Source organism: Amphiura filiformis, chromosome 17, assembly GCF_039555335.1.
Source record: "Amphiura filiformis chromosome 17, Afil_fr2py, whole genome shotgun sequence".
NCBI lineage: Eukaryota > Metazoa > Echinodermata > Ophiuroidea > Amphilepidida > Amphiuridae > Amphiura > Amphiura filiformis.
Window position 1 is genome coordinate 39,608,787 of NC_092644.1, and position 27,711 is coordinate 39,636,497.

A 27,711-nucleotide genomic window follows, 5' to 3' on the forward strand; every position below is an offset into this window, starting at 1 on the left:
GTCAATTGTAACTTGGGAGTATACTAGATTCAGCATCGTCCAGGCGTTATCTAGTAATTCTGGTTTATTTGGAAGTCCAAGGTATGCTGTAAATAATTACACATATGTTTTATCCTTTATTTGAGAATAATGTCAGCTAACCTTGGGTTTAGTTGTTGTTCCCATAGTAACAAAGTACAGATATGCTGTAGAGTACTAAAATCTTTTCCAATTTTTTTTCTCTTGGGTACCTTGTTTAACAAAATTTCATAAACCACAGGTCATAATCATATCTGAATGTCCATCCCTTAAATGACATCATTGCAAAGAGCAAATAAAGAGTATCGTTCATCTTTGCTTTAAAGCATGCAACATATCTCTGTAATACATTGGTGGTATAATAAAGTCAGAAATAAAAGAACTAGTTTGCATCTATATCTCTGTCAATCAAACTACACACATCCTGTGATAAGTTAGAATCGCATAACTAGGAAAGGTACTGTCCTACAGGGCATTGGCCTGGATTTGAAAGTAAGGCGTCTAACCCAGTCTGGGATTCTGAAAGAGCGCCAATGGCCGAAATGAATACATGCAAAGATGAGTTTTCAAGAGATGGCGCTATTACCAAACCCGGAAGTAAAGAAGCTTAACAAAATGGTGCCCATGGCAGTTCGTACTTGGCGAAAATGCATCATAAAGTGCTTTTTATAGACATTTAAATTAGAGGCTCCTAACAGTGGTTTGTAACCTTTTTATAGACATTTAGAGGCTCCTTAAACAGTGGTTTGTAACATTCAACATGATTGTATATTGCTAAAGGCTTTGTTTTTGGACGGCCTCACGGATGCCTTTAGCATTTTGTAGGGCGTCCATTCTTGTGACAGGTTGTCCAAATGACGGCCGGACGGCTCTGTAGCTAAATCCTTGCTGTCCTATATTCATGTGATGCTACATAATCACAAGCTGTGTGGAGTTAGATTGACAAGGACGTCAGACACACAAAAAAATTATTTTGGTCTTTTAATATCATCATGCATCTTTCAGACCTCATCCAAACAAGTAGAAACTATGAATATGGAATGCTTGTGTCTTGGGCTATTCCAGCTGAAATCCATAAACTGTCTATGGAAGTCATGACCTTAATCTTCAAAACAGGGAGTGTCAATTTCAAATGGGGTTCCCTCAATGGTTGACTCCACTTGAAATTTACACCCCGTGTGGGAGATTAAGGTTGTGTATTCCATAGGTGATGTATGGATAGCAACTAGAATAGCCTAGTAAATTTACTGCAGCATGTGTGTCTTGCACAAGTACAAAAGCAAAATGCTTACGATGCAGGTAGTACTAGGAGCATGCACAATATAGGTTGATTGATACCATGTGTCAAGTTACAAAACAATGGCTGGAAAGTCAGCAATTGGCTAACATTTAAAACTTTGATAAAGCAAAGTCCTCAATTCCTTCTACCCAAGGTTACACAATTTGGTTGGTCAGTATGATGTCACTTGACATGACTCGCTTCATCACATTGCTGCTTTTGCCGGGATTTGGTTGTTCCATGTCTCCCCTCTGACATCTAGGGAATACTTACAGTTGCACTCAATGGGGGAAAATCACAATTCATACCATAAAATAAATACCTCTTGATGAATCAATTCCAAAAGTTTTGACAGACTGGAGAAATTGGCAAGTACAATAGATGGTACAACCCTGACAGAGAGAATACTCATTAATTAGGTCGGGCTCAAAAGTTGTTCCAAACTGTAAGCAGATCGCTATATAAAAGTGTTCAATGTAAAAAGCAAGTAACCTGGTGAAATGAATTTGGGACTTTACTCGAGTTGAATGATTTAGTCAAGATGATGTGTGTTAGTATGTTCAGAACACACCCACCTCATTTCTTGATATTTAACTTGTCCACATAAGGTCATTCCTATCCTGATCTAATCCAAGGCACCTCTGTATGGTGAATCCCTGTACTACTTGTTCATGAAAATGTATCAACAGTTTTCTGTGGTTTTATTCTTGCCTTAAACACTATTTTGCTAGTACCAGTTCAGATCCATCAAGCGAAATTATCCATCCAGTTGAAACTGGGCATCTTGATATGTACAAGATGCCACTAATTACTCCTTACAGTGTTTTTTCTAAAGTAGTATATCCAATGGGTGAAAGATGATGAAGAATCTTCACAAAGCTTGGCAATTGGTCTTCCATGTTTACCGCCTCAATAGCAATAATTACTTAAAGTTCAAAATCTGGCAGTGAAAAGACGGTTCAACCCTGTTCAAGTCAATAACAAGTCCATGTCTAAAAGTGTCCATTTAGAGTCATTTTTATGTGACGAAAAACCACCGAGAGTGTTGCCAGTGATCGCTTGTTAGTCTTAGTGTTGTGTATGATTCTGCTACCATCTGTGAGAAAGAAGCTAGGAGAACACAGTGCACCACATATACCAATAGAATTGAATAGTAACTATCATTTTGCTTGTTGCTGTTGTTTTTCTTTCTTGGCTGCTTCTTTTACTGCTTCTTGTTCTTGCTTGGCAACTGCCTTCTCTTTGGCCTGAAAAAAAATGATGAAAATTTTAGAATACAAAGCATATCGTCATATGTTTAAATGCATGCTTGAACCATATTTTGTACTTTGTTCTCAAAATTACAAAAAATACTTCAGCAATTAGTGTAGCAGGCTGACGATATGGAACCTTATTATCAGGCCTCGAAATAAGGGGGCGGGGTAATGGCCTGCAAAAAAATGATGGCATGCTAAGTTGACATTCTGCTGGGCCGAATCACCCACACCATTTGTTTGTATGTGTCTCTTTCTTCTTTTTTTCATTTGTACTCTTTAGCAGAATGATTTCAACATTCCATTTCAGTGCTTGGAAAATGTGTTTGGGGCCCTCCAAAATTTCAATCTGAGGGCCCAAATGACCCTCAGACATTCAGGCATTATTTAGAGACCTTATTATATGTGATATGCTGTACTATACATAATACTGATATTGTTCTGTACACAACTTAAACCATATATAAGCAACCGTTAGATTGAGCATACTTTGTGTTTATGCGGCATAGCGTTGCATATCTTTGCGTTTACGCGAAAGACCGTAAAAATATGCAGTATGTGCAATGCATAGCAGTTTCGTCTGTTGCACTTCATGGAACAATTGGCCCTCATTATCGGGTGATGCTGAGACTTTGATTGTTTGGAGTTTGTCTATATCTCTTTAGTCCATGGTTGTATCATTGATATACACTAAGCCAAAAAAGAAACTTATAATTTTTCACAAGGTCATATCTTAAAATCCTGTCTATCAAAATTAACTAAAATTACACACAGGATTGCCTCAATACTCTACTCAAAACACATGTCAGCAACCAATCAGTTGGCCAACTGACACAACCGCAAAATGCACTGATATGGAACAACTTCATGGACCACATTCACAGCCCTATTGGCACCCAGCAAAAGAAATATGTGAGAATGATCTTGAATCACAGGTCACAGCCAACAATTTTAACAACATTAAGTTAAAAACATTCAAGAGAGTCAAAACAAACTTACCAGGATCATCATGTCACATGTCCAAACAAATAATGAAGTCCTTTAGTAACGGGAAGCATGGGGCAATCTTCCCCAGGATATCATCAGGAACTTGGTTGGAAGCATGAGAAGCAGGTGCACAGCATGCGCGCAAGCGCACGGTGGACATACCCATTACTAAAGGACTTCATTATTTGCTTGGACATGTGACATGATGATCCTGGTAAGTTTGTGACCTGTGATTCAAGATGCCGTTCTCACAGATTTCTTTTGCTGGTGCCAATAGGGCTGTGAATGTGGTCCAGGAAGCTGTTCCATATCACTGCATTTTGCCTTTGTGTCAGTTGGACAACTGCTTTGTTATTGACATGTGTTTAGAGTGGAGTATTGAGGCAATCATGTGTGTCATTTTGGTTGATTTTGATGGACAGGATTTTAAGATACGACCTTGTGAAAAATTATAAGTTTCTTTTTTGGCTTAGTGTACATTAAATGACCAGAAACCCCCCAAGTTACCTTTTGTACAAGTGGAACAAGTTCTCCCTTTGCTGCCAAGATCTTGAGGAGCTCCATGATGAACGGCAAATAATTATGCTTCCTGCGAACATTTTCAATCTGAAAATACAAAACATGTGTTACTTAAAATTATTAGTAAAAATGTTTCATGATGATGTGATTAAAAGGGTTGGGACTGTTGGAGTAACATCTGAATGCCTTTCCCACCTAATAACTTTGCCTAACCATTACATCTTAACCATATTTCCTTGCCATTCAGTGGTACCAATTGGGCTATTCCAGTTGAAATCCATACACCCCCTATGGAAGACATGACAGGGGCTGTGAATTTCAAATGGAATCATCCATGCAGGTACACCCATTTGAAATTCACACTCCCTGTGTGGAAGATAAATGTTATGTTTTCCATAGGGGGTGTATAAATTGCAACTGGATTAGCCCATTCCATCATATGTGACACAATCTGATCCATCAGAAATAATGAAATTGAGATGAAGGGAAAAATATGGAGCCAAAAACAATAAAAAAAAACATAAGCAAATGGACATATAAAAGGTTCTTTACAACTAAGTATGGCAGGGATTTCAACATCAGTAAGCTTAGGTATTGACCTGAGCAAGTTAGTAATAGCGATTAGCTCAATTTTCAGATTATTCCACATACAAGTATTGTGCTTGATCGATTTTAAACAATTTTAGTTTCAGTGTAGTTTGAAACAATGTACAACACTATTTTCTAAATATTAATTTATTTTTGTATGCATGTGGTATCAGAAAGGAAAAAAATAGAATTAGCTCTGTGTGTGTTCACTTTAGTATTGATTTCAGAAACATTGGGCTATTCCAGTTGAAATCCACACTACCCCTGTGGGCGATTTTGGAAATATCTTCCATAGAGGGAGTATGTTTTTTAAATGCAATTGGTCAGAGATAATCATTTTGAAACCCATACTCCCCCTGTATTATGGCTTCACATATATCTTCACAACTTGAGTGAGTATTACAGATGGAAGCTACCAAACTGTCTATTCTATTGAAACTCATACTCCCTCTGTGGAACACTTTAGCTAAATCTTCCACAGGGGTAGTGTGGATTTTAAAAGGAATAGCCCATTTAGTGATAACCTTGAAATTTGTGATTTTCTGGTTTTCTTCTTCCACTAAGAGTTGAAGTTTGCTGATTTCTAATTGGATAGCACTTTCTGTTAAAGGCTGTGATTGGTCAGTATCCATTGGTTCATCCTATGCAACACAAAATAAAGTTAGATATAAAATATTGGGATTTATAATGTGTGACTTTATATCCACATAGTGGATCTCAAGTCGCTGCTGAGCCTGTGGAGTGTAATGTGATGTGGCTACATCAGAACAAGTAGGACTGAGTAGCGGAGACTGGGGCTAGGTCTTAGTAAGTTCTTACATAACTAAAGTAAATTTTTTTAATTCTTCAAAGTTATGTGCTGTGCATCAAGTGTATATAGGCATGAATGCAGAAATGATAAACAATCATACTGATTGGCTGATCAACAATCATGACTACAAGACGGTTGACCCATAATCATCATTGTGTACCTGGAACTCAAAAGAATTAAAAAATTTACTGTAATGTCTCCCCAACGGAATCATAGGGTGTCCTAACCTGTATTATAGGATAGCCTTGCCCCAACCACAGACTGAAGAGCCATTTACCCACTGTTGTTAGAGAGAAAGTCAAAAAATGTTTAATTTTTACACTAAAGGGTAACTTTTTTACAGCTAGGGAAAAAAAGTTAGTCTCAGAACAAAATGGAAAGACAGAAACGCAGGATGTTTTTTCCTTTTTTTAATATTAAATGAGGCTACCCAAAATGTGCAATTTTGGAAACAATTTTTGGAAGTTTTGGCCCACTCCAAAAACTTTTTTTAATTGTGTAACAAAAGTATTTTTTACTTGTTTTAGCATTTTTTGCTGTAGAAAACATTGAGTAGGAGAACAAATCACCAAAACACAGCTAATCAACCAAGCAGAAAATTGCAGCGACAATTGAAGCTTGCAGCTGAAAATCAAAAATTGTTGCTGAGAACCAACAACACCTCTGTCATCATCATCATAGTCATCATCCTTCAGCTGCGGTGCAGGTAACACACAAGATTTCCCCGACACAGCTATCTGGCTCCTCTATAGTCTGCATACCTTTCTCGAGTCAGTAATTGTTTTTGATTGTATCTCTTGATGTAATAATGAGAAGTATATAAAGTATACATTTTCAGAAAGGAAATGATGCAAGAAATCCAACTAGCATAACAGATTCCTTCAAAAATTAACAGTTTCTGAGAAAATCTCAAAATTTTATTTTACTTTACTGACTCAAGAAAGGTATACAGACTATATTGTTGGTCATGGAAAATATGCTGGCATTTGAGACATGATCTCTCTGTTTAATATTTAGCAGTAATCCTGAAGCAGGAGCTTGTAATTTGCCTTCCACGTCCTGAGACGACACAACCACACCAGGCAAAACTGTACTAGCCTTGGGGGACTGAGGGTGTACCTTGCATGAGGTGTAATGCTATAGTCAAGTCAAGACTGGATAATCTAATGGTTTTGCTACTCTGAAAAAGGAAATGGTGGACACAATCCGAGCATCTGAACATACCTTATCTTGAAGTGAAACCAGTTGTTCTCTGAGGCCGTCTATTTTCCTCTCATACACCATTCTTCTATCTGATATAATTGCCATCAAGTTGAAATGGATCTCATTGGTACTATACCTAGTGGACACACAAGAAAATGAATACGCTAAAAAGTTACAATGAGTAATGATTGCAATTTGTAAAATAAAACGATGCTGTACCAGACCATGCCGTTTGAGGCGAGTGATCGCTCTCGCTCGCCACCGCTCGCCCAAACTCAATTTCTAGCGAGCGATTTTAAACTCGCCAAAGACACTAAATATCGCTCGCTGCAAATCGCCTAAAATTGAATCCAATATCAATTTACATGCAAGTTTCAGCACTTCAGTGTATCCTGTATCCGATCTACCATAATATTTAGCCTGGATACGAAAGAAAGGTTGTGAAGCTTTGTGAACAGTGTGTAATATTGTTTCATATTAGTATATGAATAATTTTTCAGACCTAGCGAGTGATTCGATTAAAATGTAGAGAGTGATTCACCACTCGCTAGCATCATGCTAGCGAGTGATTGACCACTCGCCTTTAAAATGTAGACGGCAAGGCCTGCTGCACAGGCGTCGTACTTTGAAGTAGCAGAGTGAGTTACGCTGTGGTAACTTTATTTACAACTCATTGCATAATAAGTGCTGGCACCCTCCATCATTACCACCAGTGTATTGTAGACAGTTACACGTCATCGTACTCGTCGCTGAATCAAGCCGTGTGCGGTGCATCTGTTTGTCATCCAGAGCTGGGTGTAGTACATCTCATTCTCAGTAAGAACATAGCCCTTTGTTCATCATGGATAGAATTACAGCTTTAAAAGACGCAATACGCAAAAGCAGCAGAATTTCAAAACAAAACACAAAAGGTGACTTTGTGTATGAAGACTTAAGACTCTCATATGATCTTGACCAATCAAAAGCTCTCCAACAAAAACTCATGTAATAGACCAATCCTTGTTTCAGAAACAAAAGCCAAAAGCCAACTACGACTGAAAATTGAGTACGGCAGGCTACGAGGCAGCTAAATCCTATATTAGTGCCATGTATATTACCAATCCCAACCCAGACCTGATAAAGGATCTGTCTGTTGAACATACAGTGGTTAGAGATAAAAGTGAGGCGATAGTCCAAGAATTGTATTCCATCTATAATAAAAAGAATATGGCGATATGGGTAACCGTCTGAAATTTACAATCAACCTTTACAACACTACCTCATCCGCCCTGGTGAATGGGACACACGTTATTGATATATACTGCGCCAAAAAAGTATCCTTACACTTGGAAAAATAATCACAATTTCAAAACTGAAACATAAATTTGTTTTTGTAATAGATGCACTATCTAATCCTGCACATTATGACACCACATTGAACCCAATGTGACCTCAAGAAGTAAAGTTACAAGCAATTGAATAGACAAAGGTTCAGTTTTAATAGTGACAAATTGGCCTATACAAGGCGCAAAAAGATTCCAACAAGCGCAACAAAGAGACTACACAGTTTCTTCAATAAAGCCTTATTTAAAGCAGTATTTATTTCAGTTTTTACTTCTCTGTACATTTCATAACTTGCATTTTATTTGTTAGCTCTTTTGTTTCAGTTTTCTTTTGTCCCTTTTGTTTTTAATTAAAGGCACACTCTCAAACCAGATGTCTAGTCTGTTGAATTTTAAACAGGCCAGTGCGTCACTTTTTAAAACTGGACCTTCGTCTAATCAAATGCTTGTAACTTTGCTTTTTGAAGTCACATTGGGTTCAATGGGGTATCAAAATGTGCCTGATTAGATAGTGCATCTATTAAAAAAACAAAGTTACTCCAATATGGTTTAGTTTTGAAATTGTGATTATTTTTCCAAGTGTAAGGATACTTTCTTGGAGCAGGATATTTGGTGCCTCACACTTTCCTGTCATGCAGAATCTGATGGACACAAACTTAAACCTAACAGTGGCTGATAAGCATATTGGAAAAGTGCTGCAAGATATATGAAATCAAGTCAGCAAAGCAAGAAAAACAACAGAGAGTTTTGTGATGATCTTGACAATGACCACAACATTGCATCTTCAATCACTCCTTATACTCTTTTATGTGGCAATAAGAGTCTACAAACCAAATTCAATGCAGGGATGATGACGGTCTGATGGTTTTAGCCACTCATCATGATAGAGAAGAACTCTCAACTACTTTGTGTTATTTGCAATAATGATGTGGAAACTGACTCAATTGAGTGTCATAAATGCCTTATCTGGCTTCATTTTTCTTGCGAAAAAAAAAAAAAAATCAGTGATGAAGGAAAGAAAGAGTTTACCTCTAATCCGTCATCCATCTTTACCTGTTCAAGCTGCCAACAAATCACCGTCATAGCTGATACAGCAGAGTCTGATGAGAATCTTAGTGTGATACCATGTAGCAATCCTTATACTGCCTCCACTGAACCTGAAGCATGTAAGCTCCCAACTTCCCAAGATCTTAGAGAGGTATCTGAACCAACAATCAGCAGACCTGATGGCTCTAGTAGACCTTTGCTTAGCCCCACTACTGAAGACAAGAACCTTCAGATGTTGACAGGCAGACACATTACCTATGAATGGTATTAATCCCAAAATATCATGGAAGTTGGTATATACGTATGACGTATGTGGAGACAGGTATCTTTATGGTCTTGAGATAATGCACCTCACCGAAAGTGATATTAAAATCCTGACATCCTTCCAGAAGAAGATCCTCAAGCAAATACAACATCAACCTGATAAAACAGAAGATTCTGCAGTTTACCTACTTCTTGGAGCCCTATCAGTGAGAGCCAGGATCGAGCTAAAAAAGCTATCTTTGTTTCTGATGACGATCTAGACCCCTTCCTTGGAAAGTGATATCGCAGAACGACAAAAAGTTGTTCACAATGGTGTGCCAGCTACTCATCAAATACGACCTTCCAAGTGCACATGACCTGCTTTACTTATAAATCCTCCATCAAAAGCAGCATGGAAAAGCCTCATCAACCTCTGCTGTGCTTTTGCTTCTGGAACAGTAAACTCAAGAATGATGCAATTGTTTAATTTTAACCTACTAAATCTTAAATCATCTTGCACCTCCTTATTTGAGTCATATTTTCAGTCATGTAAACAACAGTTATAATTTCCGTCAAAGCCAAAGTAATGTAACTATTCCCCTGCCAAGAACAGAGTACAAAAAGCGCAGTCTGTCATATAGAGGTGCTGTAAGCGGGAATGAACTAGAAAATAATATCCAAATCTCTCCAACATTGTATACTTTTAAAAATAATCTTTAAAAAACCATGCCTGTAAGCATGGTATGTATGTAACCATAAGAGTATCATTATGGCTTTTGACAATTAATAATTTTGAGATTGTAATATGTTTAAGCCTAGATAATAAGCTTTTGCAATTGTTTGTTATTTTGTACATGTATGTTTGTTTATGCACGGCCCCAAGGAAAAACAACTTTTGTTGAATTGGGCTTTCCGTGTTGAAATAAAGTCTAATATATAATATATAATAGGGAAATCATCCCCCAAAATATCTCAACATTGATGGTTGCGAGATTGGCAAGACACAGCCCAACATGGGAAACAGTTGAACCAAACCAGAGAGATGTATATAGAGCTTCTATAAAAGCAAAACCTCTAACCGGTACATACAACTTACAAGGGAACCAAGCAAAGTACAACCAACACAATATCAACCCCCATGTGCCCACTGTGTGGCGAAGCTGCAGAAACCAGGAAGCACTTCCTTGTCGCTGTTCTGAACTTCACCAACAGAGAGACCCATTCCTCCAGCAACTGAAGATTGAGTGCGAGGGCTTATATCCAGGAAGCTGGGACAAGATATCAGTTTCATCTGTATCACTCACCCATAACTTCTTTGTTCATCTTCTCTCCTATTTTGTTCCTTTTCCCTTTCTGATAGCCAAAAATCACTTTTAGCCTTAAGGTTAATGTGAGTTTGATGAACCAGCTTAGCACATCTTCAAATTCAACCAATAACATTTCTGAAAGCTTGTCTGGAAGAAACCAATTTACCCATGCAGAGAAATGGTTGCTTCCGTAATGACTGTTTAATGTCATTGTGTGTTGACCCGTGAGGTCATTGTAACATACCACATCCAATCGTAAGGCCGGTTATGGCCTAGCCAGTCATCAGACAATGGGAGTAGACCTTTTGTTGGTGTGGGGTTTGCTTGCTTTCGTTTCATATCACATTCAGCTTTCATCAATTTTTATTTCTCTGTTTATGGGTAATCAATACACTACACGGATGGTAAGTTAAACCGTGTGCAGCGACAAAAATGGTTGGTTTTATTCAAATAAGTAAACTTGGGTTTCGTGTAAGCATATACAACAATTCTTTTTTTAAATTTAGACGTTTACAATTTGCTCTTTTCAATGATATTTTCATTTACAGCAGATTCCTTCTATCACAACTCGGATACAAGACAAGATTCAATCCTGCTTAGTGCTTCCTACTTACTTCCTTATTCTTTGTTCTATGGCTGGTTTGACTGTTTTCAACCAATCATTGGTGTCGACTTTTCCTGCAAAATAAACATACCAAACAAAAGATTTACTATGACATTATCAAATGAACCATGGGTTCTGCAAAAAGCAAATTTTACATGTGTTGAAATTCCGTCAAAACTTTAAACTCTACTTAACATCATAATATGTCCAAACACTTGGTACCTGATAGCTTTCAATTTTCATTTTGAACGGATATAATGAAAACATAACTTTGGGTAAATATTTTCGGACAATGAACAAATTTATTGGCCTTTCTACGAGTTTTAACAATATTGCGCTCGACTTTGTTTCACCCAATTCTTTAAAAACTCATAACTCTACCAATAAATTTGTATATATATTGCGCTCAGAATAGCCTTCTTAGTATACAAATGAGGCTACTGTCCAAGTAGTTGGATAGCAATGTTACGTAAAAAAGGTGTAAGATGCAAAATTCTGAAAATATAATAATGTCAATAGTTGGATATAATGTTACCGTTGAATTGGATTGTCAACATCACAAAACCTGAGTAACCACTAATTTTGATAAATCTGGAAGATCTTCTCCTCCCATTATGAATGTGCTATAACTAGGCAGGATCAGGCCTTGTCTTTTGAAGCGCGCCACTGCGCACCTAAAATTGCATCGAGGAGCGTGATTTATCGCGCATCTGATTTTACAATGTCAACTTTGTCTAAAAATAGCCACAAGACATCAGCGACCCCGTCCTTACAAAGCTCCGATCGCTTCTGCTTCTGCTCCTTTATAATGGTAACATCTCATGAACAATACCACGGGTATCGGTAAAATGTGAAAAATGTACCGCACACACGATGGTCATTTTTATTTTCATCAAGTAAATATGCATGAAATGCACGGTGAATAGCTTTAAGCTAATGTTTTGACATGTGGAAATCTGACACTCCGGGGCGATTGCATGATTTTTGATTTTTTTTATCGGATCTTATTGGAACTTTTTTAAGACCAAAATCATGCTGAATTCGGTGCAGCTCAAGACATTCTGAACTTGAAAGGTAGAGCTGCTTATGGGTTCGAAATGGAAGTGAAAGATGGAATTATTAAGGTTACAAGCGTGTACTGTAAAACATGCAAGATACTGGCCGATCACAGAATCAAAGGATTTGTAGCCAAAGACGTCAAAACATACGCCGAGGGCACAAATTACGTGACAAAATACACATGTATGATGAGTGATAAACCCTCGCCTAAGCTTCCCCAGGAGAGCGATGAACCACTCACCTACAGCTCACCTAACAGTTGTGAGGAGAGCGATTTGTCACTCGCCTGCAATTTTCAAAAGACAAGGCCTGCAGGATACAGCTATATTATGGGTATGCTCTAGTAACTTGTGAACACTGAAATAAAGCAAGAACAGGATCAAGATTCTGAAAAGCAAAAAAGTTGGTTCCAACTTACCTAAGTCTACTGGTCCTTCTTTAAGGCCATCTAGTTCATAGAGTCTACCGTCTATAGGTACATAGCCAACAAAATGAAAGACATCGTCGTCTTTGTTGGCCTGCTTGGCATCAAATTCAAACATCTGCTGCCTGTATGTCAAGGAAATAATATTGAAAAAAAATTAGGTACCTTTTATAATAACTTTTAAATCTTATTTATTGATGACTCCTAATTTTTAATGTTTACCACTATCTACTTACATTTTTCAACTGAATGAGAACTCTAAAAACTCCTTTTTTATATAAGACTGAAACTGGGAAGCTCCTTCGCAAAAAATGTTGGGTGTTTGGAGGGAAATTCTGGTATTTGTAGGGAATTTGCATCTTTTTGTATATAAAAACATGGTATAAATTATGGGAAATCCAGCTTGCTTCCTGGGAAATCCGCATTTTTTTCAAGCCCTGTCAAAATATAAACTTATATTAGGAGATCATATGAATTAACTATGAAGAAACAATAATTAATCAAATAAAAACAAAGAACCATAATTTGTTTAAAGCATAAAGATCAACATGGTTGTAATGAGTCTTGAACATTTGCCACTTGAACTTACAATGTCAGAAACAGTCAAGATGTAGATTGTAGAAACATATTGTGGGATAGGAAGATGTAGAAACATGCTGTACACTTTTGATGTCACAACACAAACTTGTGGCTTACCTTGAAAACCCATTGTGTACCTCCCTGATGACATCAGAATTGCTGATGCTTAATCCTTTCATCTATTGAAATCAAAGAGAAACATAATGCAAATTCAATACTGAAAGTCAGCAGGGTCAATAAGAATAAGGAAAGGTGCGTACGTGTTCGCCGACAAACAAGGACACATACAAGATTTTTCACCCTAAACTGTGGACCTACTTCCAACCGAGGACTGTCCTCGGTCTCAAACTACTGCAAAAGACCTCAAATGCATGCTAGATGCTTTAAACGCTATTTGCCTGAAACCGAGGACCACACGTGTAAAACTACCGTCCGCGGGGTGATGGCTAAAATTCCGTTTAAGTATTATACACACAAAAATCCGCCATTTTAGTCCACGGTTAGGCGATGAAAACATCATACACACGTCCTCGGTTAGATAGCAAAACACAATGTCCACGTTTGGAGGCAAACACAGACAGGGATTGAGCAGAACTTATTATTAGATGAGTGTTTTAACTTCTTTCACTCACGGTGCATAAAATGCACCAAGAAAAAAATCCCACAAGTTGCTCATGGTGCATACAAGCCCATGATGTATACAAAGCCCATGATAGCCATCTTGGACATGTGAGTAAAGGAAAACATATACTAAAGTTACTTCATACACATTTTCTAATAATTATTCTTTATTTCTCATATAAGCAGTTTTTAAATTCACCTTTAATACACATCCAAGATGGCCGTTCATACCACGGCAGCCATCTTGGATTCACAGGGAAGAGAATATTCCTATTTATGGGTAATGTGCAAGAATGTTAAACTTCTTCTCGCCCACTCCTGTTTACTGCAAAGGTGGCCCACATGATTATTTTTATCTCCAAATTTGATTACCTTTAAATTCAGTACAGTTTTGATATTGAACCTGCTCAGGTATTACTGTGAATCCATTAAAATTGATAATACCAAAATCCATTATCACAGAAGGACTTTTTGTACAGTGCAGGCATAAATGAAATGAAATCATGCTAATTCCTGCAGTAATTACACATTCACTAAGTAGAATATGCACTGGAAATTTAAATATTTGAAAGCTGTACGAAGAGCAATAACCCTTCCTTCCTTCCTTTGAAGTGCTGACTTCTGTAAGTGAAGAACTAAAGTTTTATTCAGATTTCCTTTTACAAATTAAGCGTACTGCTAGCTGTCCAGCGCGTATTATTTGCACAAGGTCCAATGCACACGCTTGACGTCGCGCACATACACGCGATGGTTAAGCTGTCAAAGGAAATCTGAATAAGACTTTATGCACTACAGATGCTCCCCATATGGATGCTCCATGCATGGTATCATAGATTGGTCAATCAACTGGCTGGCCTCCTGGACCTATACTGTCCATATACATACAAATAAGATGGTTTGAGGGACACATGACTTACCGTAGGATCAAAGCTTTGTGAGAAGTCTTTGAATTCCGAGAGTATAGTACCAAGGTCCATGTCATTGTGTTGACAGTTCAGAAGAATACTTAGGATGGCTTGAGTGGCACAAGCATTGTTGATCACCTACAATAAATGCAAAACAACAAAGCAAAAAATAAACAAAACTTTTCAAAAGGCAGCTTTAGTTTTCACTACGCAGCTTTACTTGACACACAGAGACATTTTGATTTATTGCAAACTTAGTAGTTTAAGTTCTATGAAACATATCTACTCACATTTTATGGAGACTCAATATTTCAAAACCTACTTGTCTGGTTATGAGTAATGAATGACTTGATCCAGCAGATCAATAGCTAAGTTATAAGTACCACCTCCTATAAACTTACAAATACTCTATCCTGTCACTAATTCACCCACTAGTGTACATACAGAAATGTCATAGTTCAACTGGCTCTTGAATAATCTTGTTGGCATTGTCTCATAAACTTGATATCGCAGGCTAAATATTAACTAGAATTACGCAGTTCGTAATTAACACCGTTTACCTATGCATGATCCTGAAACCTAGGATTGATTGCAGATATCAGAACGGGGGATGGTCGCTTTTCGAAAAGTTCTGACACTTAACATGCACAGGGTTTGACTCTTCCTGTACACAGGACCAATGGCTTTACGTGACTTCCGAACCACTAGACGTCGCACATACACTACCTATATCTACACAAGCTAAGCAGTGCATGGGGGTGAGAAGAAATTCTTCAATTTTATTTAATTTAATTGTAGGATTTCCAACCTTGTAGGAACATTTTAGGTGAAGAAGAGAATTCTCACCTAAGGCAAGCCCAAGGTTTGAACCCTTGCCAATCGTATTCTCTCTCGGCCGACAGCGCAATGCCTTAACCGCTCTGCATCTCGCCCTCCTCTCCACAAATAGCACATTTCATGAATTAATTTTACATTTAATAATAATAATTATTACATCCTATCTACATATTTTCACCTGTTTAGCAAAGAAGATCTTGTCCAATCTGTTGTCTTGTACTATAGTGCCTGATGGTTCCTCACCAGGCTGCCACTTGAAGAGAAAGATAAGCCCATGAACAGGTCTGCATGGACAAAATGGATAAAATTATGACATTATAAATCAGGGGTGTGAGAGGCCACAGACCAAAAACGAGGAAAATCACTAAAAACAGCGTAAAATCAGGGTAAAAACGCCAAATATGTGACCGTACAGCACGAATGAGCCGTAAATGTCCTCAATTGTATTCCGAGTTACAGTGTAAAATGGGCATGAAGGTCATATTCATAGGTATTTCAATTTGGTGCTACGTGTATCTCATTAAATGAGGTACACGTAGCACCAAATTGAGTACCAATGAATACGACCTTCATGCCCATTTTACACTGTAACTCGAATACAATTGAGGACATTTACTGCTCATTCGATGTACGTCACATATGGGCTGAAAATAAAAGAAAAACACGTACATTTTGGCAACAAAAAAAGAGGAAATCAGCTGAAAAGAGGAACTCTCACATCCCTGATAAATATCTTACAAAAGCAGATAACATGAACAACAATCAAACATGGCTGTGATTCCCTACTTTGACACAGAAACTATTTGAAAGTTTCTATCAAAATTGTTTAATTAACTAACATTCACAATTACTGGGTTACTTAAACAATTTTTTCATCAGACACACACACATAGGTTTTTGTTCAGACCAAAGTTATAAATCCCAGAACCAGTAAGTACCACTATGATAAATCCGCCCCGCAGGATTGTCTTGTTGGGGACCAAAATATTGTACCTTAAGCATTGGGCTATACAATTTGAAATCCATACACCCCCTATTGAAGACATGACCTTAATCTTACACACAGGGAGTGTGAATTTCAAATGGGAATACCTGAATGTGCGACTGCATTTGAAATCTACACCCTGTGTGTGAAAGATTAAGGTTGTGTCTTGATCCATAGGGGTGCATAGATTTCAACTACATTGTAGAATAGCCCATTTTAAATATTGGATCGGATATCGGCCGATATTATCGTAACCACGCAGGTATAAGCCCACCTTCAGCTTTAAGCCCACCCCCTATTTTTCAAAACATTCTGGGAACAATGGTGCTCTCTGGTATAACAGCTGTATTTTGACAAAGTTCTTAATCTAAATCAATGCTTTTCTCTCACACAAATATAAAAAATATCAGTTGATAATTAACATTCCATACTTATAATTAAAAAAACCAATGACACAGATGATAGAAATTACTAGGACATTGGGCATATACAAATGGCGAAGATTGTTTTTGTGTTTAACTTTTCTTATTTCTCACAAACTTGAAATTGCTTACCGAGGGGAAGCTTTCATCCAGTGTTCTCTTAGACGTCTTCAGCCCCAATATTTGGCATGTGGGGTTCTCATTTTAAAATTCAAGTACTACTACTAGCCCCTCCCGGTTCTAAGCCACCCTCATTTTTAAGTGAAATCTGCCATCTATGGGGTGGGCTTATACCCAAGTGCTTACGGTTGGAACATCATATCTGATATCGGAGAAGGGGACGAAAGTCATTTCTTTCAACTCTACTATAAATTAAAGTTTGCCAATAATCGGGAGGTACTTTCGTCATCGTCGTTGGGCAGGTAAAAAACCTCCTGTGCTTGTGGCCACTGAACATGAAAAAACAAAACTGCCAACAGGTTACATACGAGGCTTTGCTTTAAACATGTTCAGGGGCCAATGACACATAGGATGTTTTCCAGCCCCGCGACGCTTTATTTTGTATAATCAGGGCCTGGGCCGAGTCTGTACTCTTTAATTTAATCTTTTTGGTTTGGAACCATTCTCTTTACTTACTCAAGTTTTTTCAAACTAGTTTCATCATCTAGACTCCATATTTCTTCAACCTGGATACCTTTAACACCTGCAACAAAATCAAGGATGATAAAAAAAATTCAGAGTTTGAAGGAAAACTCAAATTGACAAACTGACCATATGGTATAGGCAGCCTAAGGCAGGTTTCATGTACGCCACAGGTCACTAGCCCTGTAGGCACAACAACGATATTGGAACATGTGAAAATGAAATATCACCCACAGAGTACTGGTATTCCTTACAATAAAAGCATGGGTTTTGAATGACGCGCCAAAGATTCAGAGGATGATAATAGTTTGTTTGTCCTCCAGCGTCACTTGACTGACTCTCAATGCAGGTCATTTTTATCAACCTTTTAACCTTTCGTGCAAGCGCCCTAGCTATTGGGAACTAAATACGACCATTTTGCAGGGAAAAGTATGAGCACAATTTCAATAGTGTGTAAGAAGCTGAAATCAGTTTCTTACAGTTTCTGGTGACAGCACAACACCTTTACCATTCAACCATCTACATCCCCTGATAAATTTTGTGACTATCTAATTTTGCATTTTTCTCAAAAAATAACTACATAGTACATACTGGTAACAAAAGTTATGGGCCCATTTCACGGTTAGGCGCCACTTTTGGTGAAAAAAACTTGAAATTTTCAAAATGGATTAAATTTCATTTAATGGGGGTTTTCTTTTCCAAATTAGACCAGATTTTCATAAAAATATCATTTCCCAGCTTAAATCTCTCTACTTCTTGAAGAAAATTATGATTTATTATCTCATGTTATGTAATTTTTTAACAAATTGGATAAATATTGAGTAGTGAATATTTATACTTTGACTGTCCAATACATATATAATAGATATTTAAAATAAACAAGTGTGTCATAGGCTCTCTTGTGACCAAATTAGGGCAACTTTTGTTGTGTTATGACAAATTTATGGCCACTTAAATGTAATTTTTGTGGTAAAAAAGGGAAATTGACATGAAAAGGTTTACGCAACAATTTTAATAATCAAGGAATGACTCTGATATTCCACAGCTTTGAAGGTCATAATATGGGTAATGTTCACAAATAATATCAGCCAGTTTGAAAACACAGGTCAAATTCAAGATTCTGATGTTTGTGCAATTTTGGATGTGACTGATGTCAATGTGAACGGAAACCACACACTGTAAAGCAGAGTATATTTCAGAAAATAATGCTTCAACGAGTTTTCACACCCCCAGTAAATTAAATGGGATATACTGAAACATATCAACCTGTGTTAGTGTTCATTTTAAAACATTGTTTACCATTTATAGAAGCGGATGTGACATTTTCAATTGTGAACAGAATATTTCATATATTACAAACAGTTTGCTTGTCAAAAATATAAGCTTTAAGCACTTCTAACACATATATTTTGTGAGATTCTATTGAATTGAGCAATGCTAAAATCTTTTTCATGACCCTTTATATTTTTGACAAGCAAAATGTTTATAATACTGAAATATTCTGTTCACAATTGAAAATGTCACATCCGCTTCTGTAAATTGTATACAAAACTGTCCCCTAAAGACAATCAACAAAGCCATGAAATAATCATATTATGAGACATGTATGAAATAATAAACCTATTTTAGAAAGTAAAATATCATGTTGTTTAAGTATTTTGACCTAAAACTACTAATTTTGAGGATGTGACATGTGAGCGGAAATTGAAGCTTTTTGAGTCCCCTGTCACAATTAAAGAAGGCATACTGAATTAAAGATTTGTTGTGCCTTTTGATCCCCACAAACCTGTAATGAAATAACTTCAAACTGGCATCCTAGTCCCATTCCTGTCTTAGTTCTTTGAAGAAACTATTTTGGATGTGACAGGTACCATGGATGTGACACATGTGAACGGAAACTTTGAAATGACATCTGGCTAACTCCAGCGTGACAGACGGGACAGTTAGATAGACCTTTTGTTTTTCAAATGCCTCAACAAAAAAATCTGCAAGCCATATCCCAAACTGTTATACTCCAAGTCAAAGAGAACATGTCTTAATTTAATTTAAAACACACAAGATGAAACCAAGTGATTCAATGGCTGTATGGTTGCAAATTGAAATACAGCGTGACAGACGGACGGAAAAAACATCAATTTTTAGAAAAAGTATATTCTTGCAAAACTCTATCTGTTCTCAAGTGAGATTTATTGAAAAATGCTGTCAACATTCAGCATTGGTACATAAACTCTCAGTAAACATCATACTCCAAAAATACAAAGCTGAGATTTTTATACCTGGACTCGCCAAAGTTGTGACAGACGGGACGTGACAGACGGGACCATTTCTGAACATTTTTTACAGTGTTCTTTAGAGCAATGGCGAGTTGCTCAAATATACTTTGTGGGATTTATTTTCACACAGAAATTATGAACAACATTTAATCATGATAAAATATTACCTTAAACATCATTTGAGGCCTCTCATACGAGGGGAGTCAACTTCAAACATCCAGTACCCATAAAAATGATCACATTTTAGAGTTTACAATGGTTTGACTGCCAGATGGAATTTTAATTGTCAAAATGAACATTAAATAATTTTTTATTGGCCACAATTTAGTGCAGAATATGAATCTGAAGTAAAAAACTAAATATTTCTGACTTGAAAATTTCCCCCATTTGATTGTACATTGTACATGGTAAGAATGCTAAAATGTGACAGACGGACACATTTTGAGATGGAATATTTTCTATACTAAATGTCAGTGAACAATTTTACTTTGTTTTTTATATGAGGCCTACTTGATAGGAGATAGGAATTAAGTTTTGAACAAAAAATATATTAAAATATAGAAAATAAACAACTTTTTGATGTTTTTCTGTGACAGACGGGACATTTCAATACCCATATTTGAAGGCCGTAGTATACATTTATAATGTTACTGGTGGGTTTAAATTTTGTTCTGGAATGGCAGTAAAGATATCAAAGCTGATATTAAACCACTATATCTTTTGTGCATGATGTACACTAGGATCAGCATTATCATAAGATAGCAATTTCCTGCAAAATTAGGGATACACAAACCTGTTCAAATTCCCCAAACTTCAAATTGTCATAAAAATGTATCAAATTATGCGAGGCAAAAAACAAGATTGGTTTCTGAAAGCTTTGTTAGTCTACTTGACAGGAAACAATAACTTGGAAGCATTGAATGAACTTTTAAAATTCATGCAAATGTACCATTTCTGTGGAGTTAGCCATCTGTAAGCTAAGTTGATGAAGGAGTTTTCATTAAATGGTGTCATTAGATAGCTCGTAGCAGGAGATTTTTAAAAATCAAGGAGAAAAAATTCTGCCACTTATTTGTTAATAAATTATACTATTTGGAAAATTAATCGGATGTGACAAAACTGTGAACGGAATTTGTTGGCAAAAATTCAAAATATCGCTGTATCTACATATTAAGAGCAACAAGTGTAATTTGTTCAACAAATAGTAACAAGACTCTGAACTTTACTAAAACCACTAGTTTGCCATTCATGTAAAGTATTAGTTGATCTATTCCACATTGAATAAGGTACATAGATGTGAACGGAAAATGTCACATCCGAATTCAGAAATTTAAATGGTTCTCATGCTAGTTTAACTGACAACTACTACTTTGTTCATGTATGGCTGTATAGTGCAACTTGTTCACTACATAAAAACAACAAAAGCAGCTGGTAGGCTCAACATAGTTAAAAGTGGCAGCATTGGAAAATAAATGTCTGTTTCCAGGTTGCTAGTAAAATGTGGTTTTTGACTACTTCTTACCCCGGTACGCCCTGAAAGATAAAAGCAGAAAGGCCGATTAAGCTAGTGGAGGTAGGCCATACAGAGACAATGAAAAATCACCAACAGTCAATTCTGTAACCCCATTATTTTTTACACACCAGGCCAGATATGTTGAAAATCAAAAAGTGGCGCCTAACCGTGAAATGGGCCATTATATTATAGGGGCAAGGAATCCAATGAATTCAGTGATTCAAGAAAAGTGGTTCATTATATGTTAAGAAATGAGGTATATTCTAGCGGTACATAAATAACATATCGCTTGTCTTGAATCACTGAAATTACAGTGTAGTAACTGGATTCCTTGCCCCTGGATTCCTTGATGGAGGTGTGAGTACTCTGCTAAGTCTTTATAATAGAAGGAAACTTTCTTTCCCGAAGGCACCAAGTCAACAATACCTAGAGAAGTACATAATTTGTCGCCATTTTCTGCTATTCCTTTTCTCCGATCAGTACCAATTGTACCAGATTTAAACGCTTAATCGGCCTTCCCTTTTTTGATGCGCTATTTAACCAAAATCATCATAGGGATCATAGGGAATGTGATTGACAGTGACGTCAGACGCAAACTAGTCTTTTTTATCTCTGTCTTCTATTATAGTACGGATGACCATCAAAATTTCATATTGCCCCTGTTGTTGCAAAATACAGTGTACTTGATAGAACTCATCAAAAGAAGTATTTTGGTGGTTAAATGGTCAAAATCGGACAAAAAACTTTTTGAATTATTATGAATTTTCAAAGTTTCCCATTCTGACCGCTTATTGGAACAAAATAAAATGACAAAAGTCCAAAAAAAGCAATTAGTAACAAAACTCACAAAGTATATATTTAAAATTTTATATTTCTTTATTTTTTTTTAATATACATGTACACATAAACAGGAAACAAGCATATTATGAAAGTATATCAAATGTGGTTCTTTTGAAATAGCACTTTACAGGTCAATGACACAAATTATTTTTTCAAACCGTTGCACTAAAATCGGGTTTTTAGAGAATAAATCCAAAAAGCCATTCAAAATGGCCAACATGGCACAAAATGGCACCCGGGAATGGCACAGGTGATTTTTTTTTTCACAACCAAAAGTTTGAATGTCAGTGGGTTTATTATGCATCAAATAGAACAATAAAACTAACAATTTTGGTTTAAAAAAATTTCACCTCTAAAACTTATTTTTTTCCAGTCATAGGTGCAGAATTCTGCAACTTGTTTGACAAAATCACCAAAATCCATAAAAGGGAAAAGAAATGGATTTTATTTATGTTGGTATATGATTACGTGTATATTAACACATTCCAGGCTCCAAAATAATTTTACAGCTATATGGTCACAGCACCATGGTCATGCTGCGTGCACAGGCATATTCTACATAGTGGGGTGTCTATAGTAAATATAAGAAATAGTTTTAGGGATGGTATCAGGTGTTACAATTCATCAAATCATCATCAAACTTCACAATTAGGTTCAGAAAGTTATCTATTTCCAATGATTCGAAAGGCTTATCTGAATTCCAAACGGAAGCTGTTGTTTTAATTTCTAACTCGAGAACTGCTTCTCCAATCACTTAGCCTTTTGAAAGATGATGTGAGACAAGTATTTCTGGCAACACTGTCAAATTTCAGCTCAGAGGACCAAGGTTAACACCTGATAGTATTGATCTGATTATTTTATGTCATCCTCTCCTACTTGTAGATCCTGAGCAGAGCTAGACTTTGTGGTGATGGATCAATTTTAACTCGCACTTACGGGAAAACAAAATATGTTGTGTTGCTGTAATTTACAGAATAGTTTATAAAACATTATTAATATTGACATAATAAGGCCATGGGAATTAAAGTAGTAGATTTGCGTCCACCGCCCGCATGCTCCAAAACCTACCGCATATTTTTTCATTATTTGCAAAAAATTTCATCATTTACCAGAAACAAGAAAAAATGGCTTTCAATTTTCAAACATAAAATCAGCAAGTTTGAAGTTGGTAAAACAGTCGTAAAAACTGTGAAAATGAGTCTGCAATGATGTTGTTCACCCGTGTTGGCTGTTCACCGCGAGTCCCGGGCGTGTAGTTCAGTTCAACAAGCATGACAGGCCAGGCAACGCCCCGGTGGGGTCACTCAACTTGCAATAATGACCGCACGATCGTTACCAAAATCACAGAAAAGGGGGTCATTTTTAGGGCTTGTCCGCGGACAAAATTGTCCATGAAATTGGAAAAATAGGGGTGTTTTATCACACAAATGTCCGCGAAATTTGAAAAAAGGGGTTCTTATTATTTTCTATGTAGCCCCTATCTCTGATGTATATGCAAGGGGTACTACTTGAATTCTTTGATGCCCTGTTAATTATTGAAAAAAAAATCATGAAAGCCTCGTCCTTGAAATGGTGAAATAGGGTCAAAATTGCGAATGTGTCCTTGGAGTCTAAAAAATAGGGGTGTTTCAGAGTACCATTTTGTCCTTATTTTTGAGTAAAAAAGGGGTACAATTTCATGATTTGTCCTTGAAATCGACTGCGAAAGGGGGTAATTTGTACTTGTGGTAACAGTCCTACGCGTCCCCCCTGCCAGGGAGTGACCCCACCGGGGGCAACGCCGGTAGCCAGCAGACATCTTGAAAAAAAAAACCCATATGAATATGCTAATGCCTGACCCCTGTTAAGGTCATAATTTCATTCATAAAAACATGCCTGGTCAATCCCAACCACTCCGAGCTACCGATTAAGACCATGTGAATGTGACGTGATTGGGTTTATGAATATTTAATGAGCAGCGCGATACTGCCTCAAACGGTAACAAAGATGACGGGGATCACCAAAATTCCGATGCTATGCACTTTGCATGCTTTGTGGTGCCTGGCGTGCTAACCGGCTCCTAGTACAGGGAACCCATACCGTAGTAGCTCTGCACAACGGTATGGGACGAAGTGTATACAAAAAGATAGTGCAACGCAATTGCATGATTTCAATTAGAGTTTGTACTAAAAAATACAAGGCTCCTGTAGCTTAAATAGTTGCATGTTTGTCATAAATATTAATTACACAGCTTCTTGTACTTCTTACCTAAACTCCTATGCTTGAAATTGTAATAAATACTTCACGTTACTTATCCAGAATAAATAAAAATCATTAGCACATGATCCAAGTCGGCGCACCAAAACTGAGATGGCACTTCAGTGCAAACTTAGATAGGGCATCACCAATAAGGCCAATGGAACTCGATTATTAGTTTCCGATTGGATGTTTGAAAAAAAGGATGAGGTCGCTATTTCATTATTCATTATTCGGTCTCTTTTCATTATCCATTTATATGTCAATAAAATCAATGATTTTATGAACAGCTTCCTCCAAATTTAGGTTCCCCACCAGTACCAAAGTATATATTATTGATGAAAGACCATCTCAAAACCTGGATTATTAACAAAAATGTCATACCGATAAATGATGTGTCTGTTTGCCCGTTTTTTTAAGTTTGCCTTGAGGCCTTGCGAACTAACCGGCTCCTTTACTTCCAACTTTGTACAGCGTGAATGGGTACACCCATTGAATGTGTGTCATCAGCCCTCAGATCGGCCCTCAGACACACACACACAGGCATAGAGTTGTGCAGTAGCATGTTTTGTTGACATTTTTTGTCAATGTTTACATCAATGATAGGCATGCTCACAAAATTTTCAAGTAGGATATTTCACATGGAAATTATTTTGTTTAAAAAGGTGATTATTTAACTTAAAAAATGAGGGGTCAACCATGTCTGTAGGTCAAAAACTAGCGAAGTTATGGGCAAATGTCTGTTTTAAAAACTGCACTTTTCTCGACCATCATTGACAATGCCTTACAATGACTTACTGTACAAAAAAAGCATGTAATGCATCATTTTTTACCACGATGATCCATTTTAAACAAAGGCGATTTTATTTTATGAAATCTAACTTTCACTGCATGCTGACTTCTGTATCAAGGATAAAGTACCAGCACTTTTTAGACTACGTCGTCAAGTTTCTGGTGTCGAAATTTCAAATTTTTGTATTTCCTATGGGGATTACACAGTTAAGCCATTGACTGTGAGCTACTGTGGTCCAAACTTTTTGGATTGAATGTCGCCCTCTATAATAAGCAATGTGGACATGTCTACTCTATCAATGACAGAAGTACTCGGGACCATAATTGAATTTAACTCAAATAGAAAGGACATCAATTGGCAATCTTAATGTTATGCAATCAAGTTTACAACACATCAGTCTTACAATGGGCAGAAAGTTAATGAGTCACGCCATTCAAGTGCCAATATTGATTACTTCAAGTGGCCTAGTGGAGTGACCAGATATAACCCTGCACGATTTCCATGTTATTTTTAACAAAACCATGTTTTCCTTGATTTTGGTATGAAATTGAGCAAATAGAATTCAATGTCATGTCAATTTGGAGTTATTAGGGGCAACTAAAACTGATGTGAGGTAAGTTTTATCTGTTGGAATCTGTATTGACTATTCTGAAGGAATTACTGCAATGTAAACAAACTAACTCATATGGCCCATATGAACATTGTGTACTAGTCACGATTATCGCACTTTCAGTTTCCCACGCGTTTGAACGGGAATTGGATTGCGTACTTTTTCGATGTCTAGTGAGCAAATTTTTTCAATATTTTGAGAAAATGATGTCAAATTTTCCATTCTGTTTGTTTGGTAATAATGTCTTTTGCCAATAGTATGTTTAAAGTTGTAATTTTGTGTTTTTGATCGCAAAGATCGGATATTTTCGTTCCCGATTCAATTCTGAACCCTTCATAAGGGTGCCGATTTCGCAGAACTTTGACGATAATTTTGCCTTTTTGGACACTAAAATGCTTTCGATCCTTAATTTTGTTTCAACCGAGTCTTAAATTAGCAAGCACAATACGGTTGGTACCACTTTTATATACATCGATGAAATTTTAAAGATTTTTTTTCAAGTTTCTAACCGGCGCAAATCGTTAAGTGTGTATTTCCCATTGACATCCAAAATGGCGTAAGCCAGTCTTCAATATACATAGGTACGGCGTATATAGGACTGGCAAGCGAGTCTAATTGTGTACTGGTTTTCAGTACCGTACCCTGTTTTCCATGGGTACTCTAGTGACTGTAGGAACCCATGGATTCGATCCATGTAGTGAATGGGGGTAGTTCGTTTGTGCCTAATAGAATAGAAATAATGAATAATGAATAATGAAAAAAAGCCGCGTGGGATTTCAAAAAGTTCTGGACGCAAATCTACTACCGGGTACTTCAAGTTCAATTCAATTCCCATTAGGCCCTTCACAATTAATTCTTAGTTTCCTGTTTCAAGTTTGAAAATAAAGGACGAGGCGACTTTTAATTATTAATTATTAATTATCTATTAATTATTAATTATCTATTACTTTCTTTATTTTGAAAATGTGGTCGTGACTATTATCAACAGTCCATTTGGTCATTTTGACTAAGACTACGGATTTAATTATTTTACCTTTATAATTGATTTTTTAAATTAATATTAGTAGGGGACCCTACAATGTTCTTGTTTTATATTCATAATCAAAGTTGAGATGATCAAAAACAGATATTAGCAAATAAAAGTAATTACAAAGTCAATTAAAAGATGAAAATACCTAAATAAAAATAAAATAATTAAATATTTTTCCATTCTTGATTTTGAACGCGCGAGGGAAACAGGAAACTAAGGATCAATTGTAATTGGCCTTAAAGAAAAATATTCAGAAATAAAAAATGAGCTCAAGTTAGAAACGGCCCTGCAAGTTGTGCACAGATGAGCTCCATGTGTGTCTATGGGAGCATTCCAATCAAATTGATGCAACAGTGGTCATCCCTAAAGGGCTAGCAAAAGTGACACTTGTGTCAAGGACAAGGTTCAAAATTCTGCAGTCACGCACCACACATGCATGATGTGCGAACAAAACAGTGGTATTAGTTTCCTTATACCCACTTTTTCACCGAATCAATCCCCGCAAATCTTTAGCGGTTTACTCCTTTTGGTTATCCCAATTTCAGAATTCTATTCCAAACTTACCAAAACCCCGAATTAATTCGGTAAAGACGCCAGGATCACTCTCGATCAGACACCAATCGCCAGCTGAACCACCCGCCATGTTTTTGTTGCTGACCTCAATTGACCTTTTAGTACTTACAGGGTGGTCAAATGTGATATTTGATGGAAATCCGAATAGCATATGGAGTACCGGTATGGGTGGCCACTAGAGTCAAAAAC

At 36.8% G+C, this 27,711-nt stretch overlaps 1 protein-coding gene across 1 annotated transcript; it reads right to left on the reverse strand.

Moving 5' to 3' along the window:
- Window positions 1-986: 986 nt before the first annotated feature.
- On the reverse strand, window positions 987-27,645 carry LOC140137775 (ubiquitin carboxyl-terminal hydrolase isozyme L5-like). Its single transcript, XM_072159542.1, has 11 exons — window positions 27,514-27,645; window positions 17,650-17,716; window positions 15,785-15,890; window positions 14,782-14,907; window positions 13,361-13,422; window positions 12,659-12,789; window positions 11,192-11,255; window positions 6,680-6,794; window positions 5,169-5,285; window positions 4,045-4,143; window positions 987-2,544 (listed from the first exon to the last, which is right to left on the reverse strand). Exons 1-11 carry the CDS (start codon window positions 27,590-27,592, stop codon window positions 2,458-2,460), a joined length of 1,053 nt encoding a protein of 350 aa, XP_072015643.1. The 5' UTR covers window positions 27,593-27,645; the 3' UTR covers window positions 987-2,457.
- Between the last annotated feature and the right edge of the window lie 66 nt (window positions 27,646-27,711).